This window comes from Juglans microcarpa x Juglans regia, chromosome 5D, assembly GCF_004785595.1.
Source record: "Juglans microcarpa x Juglans regia isolate MS1-56 chromosome 5D, Jm3101_v1.0, whole genome shotgun sequence".
NCBI classification, from domain to species: Eukaryota; Viridiplantae; Streptophyta; class Magnoliopsida; order Fagales; family Juglandaceae; genus Juglans; species Juglans microcarpa x Juglans regia.
Window position 1 is genome coordinate 14,992,614 of NC_054602.1, and position 11,713 is coordinate 15,004,326.

Here is an 11,713-nt window from a genome sequence, read left to right on the forward strand (position 1 = left end):
GCCCGTCTCTATCTTTCTTAACTGCCCGACATGACATACACTTTTAGATCAATATCATTTTATAAATTTATTTTTATATAATTTTTTTTATTTAAAGTATTTATCGTTATCTTTTGTTCAACTTGTCTCCTTGTGTTTTTTATCTTCACACACGGCATTAATTTTAGAGATAATTTTTCAGATCTATCGATGGATGCTTATGCTTTGTTTGTTTTTAAAAAATATCTCATCCCATCTCATCTTATTTAATCATTACAATTTTTTCAACTTTCAATACAAAATAAAAAAAATAATTTAATTTTTTTAAATTCTAAAATAAAAATAATATTAAAACATATATTCTAACAATATTTTATTTAACTTTTTAATTTTACTCTCAACTCATCTCATCTCTAAAAACAAACGAGCTCTTAGTTACTATCGGCTTCTGATGCCAAATTGCGAAGCACGTATATAACACCTGCATGCATGTATCGCCATGGGCGCTTGTGATCCCTAGCTAGATAGATAGCTATTTACGTACCAGTACGTATGACACAATGAAGACTTGTTGCAGCTGCATTGGCATTAAGGCAACCTTTGCGACCACTGTTTTGAATTTCGGATCGCGGTGGTCAGTACGATCGATATTTTTTGTATTGACGGTTTAGTTGGTACATATATTATATCTGTTTTGTATTGGCTTAAATATCGGTCGTATCGATCTAAATTTTAGCTTTTATTTTTTTTTATTTTATTTTTTCAAACTACAAGTTTATTTTTTAACTCTCAATTCAGAATAGACTATTTATAATTTATATATAATTTATTCATATATAAACTATTATTTTAAAATATAATTTATATATATAATTTATTCATATATTGACTATTCTGAAATGGTATACGAAACAGTACCGATATTAAAATATTTCGTTCTAGTACCTTGACCGATACGGCGTCCGGTACAATATTCAAAACATCATTTGCAACTATCGCTTCTATTCTATTCATTTGGGAATCACTTGCTCCGGAACTTAAAAGCTAGCTAATATTAGAAAATCCTAATTAAGACCAACGTCTAAGAACTAAAATATATATGATGCATATTTGATTTTTGTTTGTATTTAGGATTTGTCTCCTAGAACTTTTCTTTTATATCAATATATATATATATATTATATAGTTTCAGCACTAAAAACAAAAATATAGTTCGATCAGCATTTGTAAAGGAAAAAAAATCAGATATGTATAGGTTGTGCAAGCGTCATGCATTTATTTTAAAAAATAATAAAATTTATTATTAAAATATTAATTTTTTCATATAGATCTCGTATTTACTTAATTTTTTTTAAAAAAGAAATACGTTAAAAGGGACATTAATAATATTAGCATCATCTGAAGTTAATTTAAGAGTTGAAATTTTTAAATCCTGGCGAGTTTTAAGATGTCCTGTAACCACTACATTCATCTTATTTTATGAAACTAATCTCTCATCAAACCCAATTTGATGACCACAAAAAATAAATAAAAAGAAACAAAGCACAATGGGTCAATCCCCTGACTCCCAAGCTCTCAAAGATAAAGATAAAGCGAAAGATGAACCCAAGTGATAAGATAAATAAATCACAGAGTATAAATTTTTATGAAAAAAGTCAGAAGATGTAACCTAACTATTATGGATAATGTAGTTTTTCTATGTTACCTGCTGGTTTATCTTGTGTGATCACAAACTAATATAAAAGGTACAGAAAGAATAGATTGAAGAAAAAGTAGAATTAATGGATAATATATTAATTAGGTGGTGAAAATCTGCAAAACTCATCCGTTTCTGGATATTGAAAGTTTTGTCTTTGATAGTTTTCTCCGTTTGTTCTGTTTCTGCTTTCGGTCATCCTAAATGAGGAAAAAAGAAAAGAACAGAAAAGAAAAATAAGAAAACAGAAAAAAAGTTACTGCTCTGAGTTTGTCCGTCCCCATGCGCCGTTGGCTTTTCATTGGAGGCGTTGTTTTTTTCTATATGTATATCATTAATTTAATAAATACATATTTATATATTAGATTCTTGTAGGGAACGAAAAGGGTGAACTCCATTTTCATATATTTAGTTTTTTTGTTAAATATGTTAATTTGGTGATAATTCCCAGCTTGTGCATTCTGCCAGTGCATAAATAAAGCCACAGATGCTAAGCACTCTGGAACTCAATTCCTTCGGTTTTTCCTATTCTCATCTCATCCGTATCTTCACTCTTGTTTGAATACTTGCGTAGTTGTTTCTCACGCTCTTGGCAGCTCGCAAGCTGCCACCTTTGTTTTTGGATAAAGCGAGAGAGAGTGAGAGAGCATATAACGTTTAAAGATCCCAAGTATTCGAATACTCAAATTACAGATAAGATAAAGATATCAGCTTTTCCCTTTGGTTTTGCTCTTCAAAGTAGAAACCATTTTTCAGTGGGTTGGCTGTGTTGGGTTCAGTTGAACATAACAGAGGTCCCCATCATTTTCTTCTCCCTCAGTTTTTGATACGAAATCGAAATGCTGTTCTGTTCTGTCCTGTTCTGTTTTTGTTTCTGTTTCTCTCATTGTTTGTGTTTATTTATGTAGGTTTTAACTCTAAAACAAGGCAAGGAAACGGAAAATGAAGTACGTGTTGGTGACGGGTGGAGTAGTTAGTGGTCTAGGGAAAGGGGTCACAGCAAGTAGTATTGGTCTGCTTCTCAAGTCATGCGGACTTCGCGTTACTTCCATCAAAATTGGTCTCTGCTGCTTCTTTGAATTTTTTTTTTCTGCTGCTTCTTTGAATTTTTTTTTTCTTTCTTTTCTTCATCGTTGCTGCTTTTGTTTCCTTTTTCATCGTATTTTAGTAGAAGAACAGGTCAGCTACGCTTTTTTTGTTTTCTCAGCTGCCAAACGGATACACTCTTCCGCTGTCCTCTCTGTGTGTGTGTGTGTTCTTTTTTCTTGACTGAATGACTTTGTTTTCTTTTCTTTTGTTTTGTTTTTTTCCCTTATCAATTTATTGAACATTTATTCCTACATTGTCAACTTTTGGAATAAGCTCAGTCTCTTGTCCTCAAATGTTTCTAAGAGCCTCGATTTTTTAAATTATTTTTCGTTTAAAAGGAAGAGAGTAGATTTCAAGTGTATAAATATCTTATGAGTGGGAATCTGTCTTACAAGTTTGCCGAAACTCCATTTGATTTTTTTCTTTTTTTGTTAGAGCTGAAGTTGGCAAATTCACACAAATACATCAATTTTCTGTTTCGTTTCTGGACATCTTTGTCTTTGTACTTTTTATATTATTGTTGTCTCTTGTTCTTCTTTTCTTCTTCTTTTTTTTTTTTTTTTTTTGTTCAACTTCTTAATATAGGTTTCGGCTCCCTTTTGTTTTTGCAATTCAGATCCTTATTTGAACACCGATGCTGGAACAATGTCCCCTTTAGAGCACGGGGAAGTTTTTGTGCTAGACGATGGTGGTGAGGTATAAAAACTGCATTTTCTGTGGTCATTATTTGTCAATGTTATTTTATGTTTTCTCCAATTTGCTTCAACACTGTCAAACCGGGTCTATAATTCTGGTGAGTTCGGCTCCCTCTCTGGTCTGAATAGAATGAATGATGGCGGTGAAATTATTAAATACTGTTTTACTAGGCATATTGGTAGCTGATTTGGTTGCTCCACTAAATCGTACTGCACTTATTTTCTTCAAAAAAATTACTGCATTTCAATGGATCAATTTCATTTTTGTTTTTATTGACAGCAATGATATGTAAAATGAAGGCAATCAAATGTTACCCTTTCAATTTTATTCTGCAGAAATCGTAACGATTAAAATGTTAATTGCAGCATGTTGTTTTGAACAAAAAATAGAAGGAACATATGAATTAGGGCTAAATGGTTGAGGTTTGGGAAATCATGGGAGATTCATTAGAACTGGCTATAACGGTATTAAACATGACTTTCTTTGGTGTTCAAAGGTGGATCTGGACCTTGGAAATTATGAGCGGTTCCTCAATATCAGGTTGACACGCAATAATAATATCACCACTGGAAAGATTTACCAGGCAAGTCGGCCAAACTACTCATCTCCATATTTTAATTATATTTCTGCTTATAGAGATACTCAAGATCATTATTTTGCTTTATTAAACCCAGTGACTAGTCAGTGATGCTATTAGTGTCTTTTCTTGTATGGCAGTCTGTTATTGATAAGGAGAGAAGGGGAGATTATCTGGGGAAAACTGTGCAGGTTCTTTTACCCTTACTAATAAATCCATTTACTTTTGTTCTAAACTTAGCTATGCATGCATGGTCCTAAGTCTATTAATATTCTTGTGTTCTGTAGGTTGTCCCTCACATCACAGATGCCATTCAGGAGTGGATTGAGCGTGTGGCAATGATACCAGTGGATGGGAAGGCAGGTCCAGCCGATGTTTGTGTGATAGAATTGGGTGGAACTATAGGTACGGTAAAAACAAGGTTCTCGACTTTTGGAAGCACAAGCTAATTCTCTGTTTTTCAATGGTAATAACAACTTGCCTTGATGCAGGAGACATTGAATCCATGCCATTTATTGAGGCATTAGGTCAATTCTCATACCGTGTAGGTAAGAACATTGTTTATTCAGCTTCATACAACATGTTTCAAGCCTCAATTGTTAGATATTATAATCAAATGATTTCTCTCATATATACTTCTTATTTTAGGGGCTGGAAACTTCTGCTTGATTCATGTCAGCCTTGTGCCCGTTCTAAATGTTGTTGGTGAACAGGTGACTTCTTAGATGTTCCTGCTCACCTTACATGAAATTTGATCTAGCGTCTGTGTGCACTCTCATTTTATTAGAACAAATCACTCCGTTAATTTAATAACTAGTGAACTATGGCTTAATGTTCAGAAAACAAAGCCAACCCAGCACAGTGTTCGGGGACTAAGAGGCCTGGGCTTGGCACCACATATCTTAGCTTGTCGCAGTACAACGGTCTTCCACTCTCTCTTGTACATTTGCCTATGCGTGGGCGCTCACACGCGCCCACACACAGTTATATTATTTCATTGTTTCTACTTTATTGGGTTTGCTCAAGGTATTTTTATTTAATTGTGTTGACAGGCACTTGAGCAGCATGTAAAAGTGAAACTCTCTCAGTTTTGCCATGTTGCGGTATTTTAAAAATGAATACTTTGTGTGCAAGTTGAGATGTTTATTTATGTACCTTGCAAGAGTCTGATTTATCAAAACCACATGTTTTCTAGGAGGAAAACATCATTACTCTCTATGATGTACCCAACATCTGGCATATTCCTTTGCTTTTAAGAGTAAGTAGTCCTTGGGCACTTCTTGAAATGTGGCTGTTGAGTATGTAACTACCATTACTTACAACTAGTCTGGATATGTTTTCTTCTCAATTAGGATCAGAAGGTCCATGAAGCAATCTTCAAAGTGCTGAACCTTCTGGGGTTTGTCTGATTAGCTCAATTTTTTTTTTTTTTTTTTTTATTGTTAACTTCAAGCTGGTGCATGCACGTGCATCACGTGACATCATTTTCAGTTTCTAGTATTCTTATGCGATGCTGTCCATAATGGCAGTGTATCTAGGGAGCCTGCACTAGAGGAATGGACTTGTAGGGCTGAGATCTGCGATAACTTGCATGAGCCGGTGAGTCTACCATGCAATTGGAGAAATTAAGACTCGAGTTTTGTTCTAATCATTATCGGTGCTTAGTTCTATATGTCAACTAATTGGCAGGTCCATATTGCCGTGGTTGGGAAGTACACATGCCTTCCCGATTCCTACCTCTCTATATTGAAGGTGCAATTATCTATTACTTCATAACTCCTGATCATTATTTTAGCTGGAAGTTTCATGTGTTCTTATATGTAGTTAATAGAGATAGTTTCTAAATGCACATGCATTTGGAGTGCATGCATTTTCTAAAGGGCTTTCCTTGATTTAACTACACCTTACATAAGAGTGGACTCCAAATGCTGGGTTATCTGCAGCATCTGAGTCACTATATTTTCCTGGAAGTTATTTTTTTAGCATTTCTGGATCTGCCTTGAGCATCTATTATGTGTCTTGCTATCTTAAAAAGGCCAGATATTGACAAAGCTGACTCCTGACTGAATGTACTGAAGGAATTAGCTGTACAAGATTTATTTTTCCAGTTTTTGCACTCTCTAAGAATCTCTAAGGGCACATCTTCTATTTAATGAGGCTCTTTAAACTTCCAAAAGAAAGTTGCACCCTTCTTGGCAGAACACAGTTTACTGAAAACAATGGTTCCATTATAAGTCCTGGTTAAATTTAAAGAAAGGGATAAAGAAAAAAGACGAGCTTCGGGTTTTTAACTGTATGATATTCTAATGAATAATTTGGCCACTAATGAATGGTTGTTTGTTGAACAATGATGACACTGGGTTAGTCATGGTCCAGGAAGCCCTAAGGCAGGATGCAGTGTGACAAAAGCAACAAAAGAAAAAGGAAAAAAAAAAGATTGAGAGCTCTAGTATACATGTGAATATCTTGGAGTTGCTCACCTGATGAAGAAGAAAAAAATTGACTAACCAGCAGATTTGCTCATTATCTTCGTAGATCTATATGTTCAAATGCCCATGATCTTTTCGTCTCGAGTGTTGCAAAGTTCCATACAGAAAGAGCTTTATAAAAATATTAGGGATGTTTCTATCTAGCACAAGGGTCAGGTTGTATGTATCTTGGTTTTTGTCAATGATGTCTTGCCTTATTTGTGATTCACTTTACTTCTCAAATAAGTACATGCATCAGGTTTCAAGTAATTTTTAAGTGTTTAGATAAGAGCCTATTGACAAAATAAGTCTCTACCAAATGGAAATGAAGTGGTAAGAGTAGTTTGTGGAAAATAATTAATGTGAGTCATCTTTGGAAAATATGTTCCAATAAATTGATACATAGTGTTGTCTGGTCCTTGTTTTATTCTTTATACTAGTAAACTTTGCTTTTGAAAACAAAAATACATTATCTTCTTTTGTACCTATATTCATGATCGACTACTAATTTTTCCAGCCTACCTACTAAACTAGATTAATTTCTTAAAGATCTCTTTGCGCAAGTCTATGCATATGAATGTGAGAGAAAATGTGAGTGCATGTGCGCATGTGTATATTCATTTCCATTAGATATGACATGCATAGCTCGGGTGGACAAGCAAGTATAATGTTGCTGGTTATATAAGAAGCAATTTGTCTACAGGCCCTTGTTCATGCTTCTGTTTTCCATCGCAAGAAACTCTTTGTAGATTGGGTTCCATCTGCTGACCTTGAAGATGCAACTGCGAAGGAGGTTATTATGAAGTTTCAATTCTCACATTGTGTGTGTGTGTGTGTGTGTGTGTAATTGCACTTTATCTTACAACATGACAACAAATTCTTGTTTCAGAATCCAGATGCTTATAAAGCTGCTTGGAAGTTGTTGAAGGTTTGCTTATTTAATGGCCTTGAACTAGTCAGCTGATACTGCTATTTCAATATGTTTTAGGTCTCCTTTATTATGTTGTGGTAAACTTCTCTGTTTAGCCTCTGACTAGCCTTTATCTTCAGGGGGCGGATGGTGTCCTTGTTCCAGGAGGATTTGGTGACAGAGGAGTGCAAGGGAAAATTCTTGCAGCAAAGTATGCCCGGGAAAACAAAGTTCCATTTCTTGGCATTTGTCTCGGAATGCAAATTGCTGTCATTGAATTTGCACGATCGGTTCTTGGTCTGCAAGATGCTAACAGCACTGAATTTGATGCCAATACCAGGAATCCCTGCATTATATTTATGCCTGAGGTCATATTCTATGTCCTCTGTGTTTGTGGTTTGAAGAATAGTACAAATAGGGTTGACCTGTTTCTTTGTTAGTATTGAGCTAAGAGAACAATGTTAAATTTGAGTGTGTGTGTGTGAGTGCGCGTGAGGGAGAGAGAGAGAGACAGAGAATAATTCAATTTGTGATTAAACTAGGAACTAAGCGTGTGATATCTCTATTTATAAAACAGGTTTCTGATATTTGTACTATAAGCAGGGCTCAAAAACACACATGGGAGGCACCATGCGTCTCGGATCAAGGAGGACGTATTTCCAGGTTATGGACTGCAAATCTGCAAAACTGTAAGTAGAGCTCTACGAAGTGATGTGCGCGCATGCACACGCACACTATATATAGAGTAATGTTAGATACAGGCCCAAGGTGTGCAATCCATGCGCAGACCCTGTAAGAAAAAAGTGGGGCCCACCATGAAAAAGTGAGTTTGCCATGTGGGTCGCACTTTTTTTTTGTCTGCACAGGTCTTTCACACCCTAAACCTGTACAAGTCTTTTTCATTTATATAATTTTTTGATTTCATATGCAGATGGGTTGTTGGTCATAAAGTAAAATGTTTAAACATTGGCTATAATTTATTTATTATGTAAAAAAGGATTTATCGATACAACTTTAAGGTTGTGAATTAAAGGTCATATTTCATAAAAAAAAAAGGAAAAAAATCATATAACAGTAGGAGCTGTCATTGAATCTAGAATTTAGTTACTTTTATTCACATATATACAACGCGTGTGCGCACACACATCTCTGTTGACACGTGTCTATATGTATATATATGTTTTGCAGATTACGTATGTCCATGGTATTTTTGTGGCAAAATTTGTCAGATACATAATTAGATGTCATGAGAAAAGTTAGAGAGTTCTAACTTTAATTATAGATGAGTACGGTGTGCTGGAAAAGATATATCAGCCAGCTAACCTTTCATGGTATTGGATTCATGCTAGATATGGAAGTAGAAGCTTCATTGATGAGAGACATCGACATAGATATGAGGTTTGTGGGATTCACAGTGTATTTAGTTTTTCTTTTGACAACCTACTTTAGCACGGGGGATAATTCTTTATCATGCAGGTCAATCCAGATATGGTAGCACGCCTTGAAAAAGCTGGCCTCTCTTTTGCTGGCAAAGATGAAACTGGTTGTCGCATGGAGGTATACTTATCAGCCACAAAGTTACTGAAATTTACTTTTTGACTGTAGGGAGTTGTACATACTGGTGGCTCTGTATTAATATTTGGGATGTTGTTACAGATTATCGAGCTACCTCATCATCCATACTTTATTGGTGTGCAATTCCATCCTGAATTTAAATCAAGGCCAGAAAAACCTTCTCCTTTATTTTTAGGTATCTTGCTTACCTTTTCCAATGCATCCACTTAACATTGTTCAGTCATGAATTTGTTACAAGAAATAATTCCTGTTGTATTTGAATGTGATATACACTGAAATAACATGCACTTAGTTTTTGGTCAGGGACTCGTGATATGAGTTTTTTGTCAGGATATGTGACAGTTGCTATACTTGCTACTACTCCCAAGGAGTATGTGTAAACTGCAACAGATTTTGCTAGGACCAAAAACGCTTAAGAGATTATACTTCACTACATTCTGGTTTTGCATGCCCAAATCAAAAGTTACAGCTGATCTTAGCCCGGTATATCTTGGCTGAACTAAATCTGTTGCACTAAGCATCTAGAGCCACTCCTGTGTGTGTGTGTGTGTGTGTGTCCCTTTTCTTCATAGAAGACAATGATATTGTTTGTCATACCTTTTATGTGTAAGTAATATTTTTGTGGACTAATAAATATAACATTCTTGGGTGCACATGCATTGTGATAAACCTAGATTTAAGCCCTATTAATGCCTCTTCCATTGCTTAATTGCATCAGAATAATTCAAATTTATTGCAATTTATATCAACAGAAACAAATGTGCATCTTGCATTTGAAGGAGCAAATTGACCAAATCCATGGCACAAATAAACATACATGTGATTACCACTCAATTTGAAATAAGAATCTGGAAATATCTGGATGAATCAGTTGATGGTTGAGAATGTGTTCCTCTCTTGCTTTGATGGAAACATGTCCCAAATGTATTTAGTTAAGGCCAGCCAAAATGTGTACAAAGGAGTATTATTGATATCAGCAAATATGGGGCAATTACTTAATGATTTAGGAAATTATGATCACTAGAGTAAAATTATCATTTTACTTCAGTCCAGCTTAGTTGGGCTTCAGGTTAAGCTAGGCCAAGCTTGTGCCTAATGAGCCCAATTCTGGCATTCTTGGATGAGCATGTGATAGATCAACAGGTACAGATTTGGCCTGCATGGCCCAATTTACAACACTTACTACAAAAAAAAAAAAGAAAAAAGCATCCTTGTTTGTTGTTGGAGAAGAGATCTCTCCGTAATCTATGTATGTAGTTGCTAAATATTTCTACCGGTGATATCCAAATTCCTAGGTAATAACATTTTATCTAGTTTGTGATGAGATTATCATAGACGAAAGATGCACGTTATAAGTTGGACACTTTTCATAGAAAATGAATCATTTCAATGGCTTGTGCCTAAAATATTGTTCTCGATTTATATACGATTACAACTAAGTACACAATTTTTCTCTAATTTGAGTTGAAGTTGGAAACTCAGCCTTTACAGCAGATTTATAATTTCAGTTTAAACGTAAAACTAATATCACCATTGTCTTTGGGAACCAGTGAGGTTCATCAATAAATGTGGTGTCGTCCTATCATAGACTATCCTATCACATTTGTAGATGTCAAGACATGATTGGTACATGGAATTCTCCTTTTTTTTTTTTTTTCCTTAACACCAGTTCATACTATGTGCATTTATTCCTTTACTATATATGTTCCCATTTTTGCATCAAAGTTACTAAACAATAACTTCCTCTCATTCTCATGCCAAATTTAGGACTCATAGAAGCAGCATGCAGGGAGTCGGATGCTGTCTTACAAGGATATGGGAGCCAAAGGAATGTTCCCAATGGAGTAGGAAATGATACCTCAAAATGCAAAGTGTACCAAAATGGAAGTGCGACTAAGCACACTATCATGTTGCATGATGGTGTTTTTAGCAATGGCAATGGGATCTTCTTGTGAAGGTTGTTAGTGCCTTATCTTATATGACCCCTTTTTTTGTGGTCTAGTTGATGGGTTTTTCCGGGGGCTTCTAGGTGGGATTTTAGGTTTGGTCTGTACAGTTATGTTGGTATTGGTAGATATAGGAATCTGAAGGACTCAGAACAGAGTTGGATCCCGGTCTTTTAAACGGGATTGCTTGTTAAATACCGTTGTATTGCAATGAGAAGATATTGAGGTTTGCCTATACCTACATGGCGTCCCCCCCCCCCCCCCCCCCCCCCCCCCCCCCCCCCCCCCCCCCCCCCCCCCCCCCCTCTCCTGGCGGCGATTTTAGTGTCATGGACTCGTGCAGTTTGCACTCTGTATACAGTGTAAACTCTGTGCAAGTGAGCAGTTCCATTTTCTTCAAGAGATCATTCCCTTATAGAATTGGGTAATCTTTGTTTTGTTTTGGCTTTTTCAGTCAGAGTTGAAGTTTTCATGGGTATGGCAGGTAGAGGATCTTGGTATTTGGCTGTGTCAAATTAATGTATTGGTTGAGTGGCCTTGAGGTCAAAGCATTTGGCAATCTATGATTACTTCAAAGTATACTCATTAAGGATTATTAATTGGTATGTATGTATAGGAAGTTACAGTGCTTACGAGCATGTCCAAGTCATTAGGAAAGAATTGGGTAAGTTGGCCAATTCTTCCTACTGGCAGTTATTGGATGGCTGAGCATATCAAGTAACGAGTCTAACATATGAAACAGGGAAAAGGGAACATCTTGGAGACTTGCAACAAGGA

At 35.6% G+C, this 11,713-nt stretch overlaps 1 protein-coding gene across 3 annotated transcripts; it reads left to right on the forward strand.

Moving 5' to 3' along the window:
- The first annotated feature begins 2,004 nt into the window (after positions 1 to 2,004).
- LOC121265341 (CTP synthase-like) lies at positions 2,005 to 11,173 on the forward strand. 3 transcript variants are annotated; one of them, XM_041168930.1, is made up of 22 exons: positions 2,038 to 2,378; positions 2,584 to 2,735; positions 3,381 to 3,460; positions 3,957 to 4,043; positions 4,178 to 4,228; positions 4,325 to 4,442; positions 4,529 to 4,585; positions 4,686 to 4,750; positions 4,877 to 4,960; positions 5,090 to 5,140; positions 5,233 to 5,295; positions 5,390 to 5,436; positions 5,567 to 5,636; positions 5,727 to 5,789; positions 7,209 to 7,298; positions 7,395 to 7,433; positions 7,556 to 7,783; positions 8,019 to 8,104; positions 8,765 to 8,813; positions 8,892 to 8,972; positions 9,072 to 9,165; positions 10,758 to 11,173. In XM_041168930.1, the coding sequence occupies exons 2-22, from the start codon at positions 2,618 to 2,620 to the stop codon at positions 10,943 to 10,945; spliced, it is 1,809 nt and encodes a 602-aa protein (XP_041024864.1). In that variant the 5' UTR covers positions 2,038 to 2,378; positions 2,584 to 2,617; the 3' UTR covers positions 10,946 to 11,173. The 3 variants fall into 3 exon arrangements, with proteins under 3 accessions (XP_041024865.1, XP_041024864.1, XP_041024863.1); XM_041168929.1 differs by having other exon boundaries at positions 2,044 to 2,469; XM_041168931.1 differs by lacking the exons at positions 8,765 to 8,813; positions 8,892 to 8,972; positions 9,072 to 9,165; positions 10,758 to 11,173 and adding an exon at positions 8,604 to 8,746 and having other exon boundaries at positions 2,005 to 2,469.
- The last annotated feature ends 540 nt before the right edge of the window (positions 11,174 to 11,713 follow it).

Excerpts from the sequence above, each read along its gene's own strand:
- LOC121265341 (XM_041168930.1), top strand. The coding sequence starts at position 2,618 with ATGAAGTACGTGTTGGTGACGGGTGGAGTAGTTAGTGGTCTAGGGAAA. Across the intron at positions 5,790-7,208 it reads CCTACCTCTCTATATTGAAG|GCCCTTGTTCATGCTTCTGT; the intron begins GTGCAATTATCT and ends ATTTGTCTACAG. Across the intron at positions 7,784-8,018 it reads GCATTATATTTATGCCTGAG|GGCTCAAAAACACACATGGG; the intron begins GTCATATTCTAT and ends TACTATAAGCAG.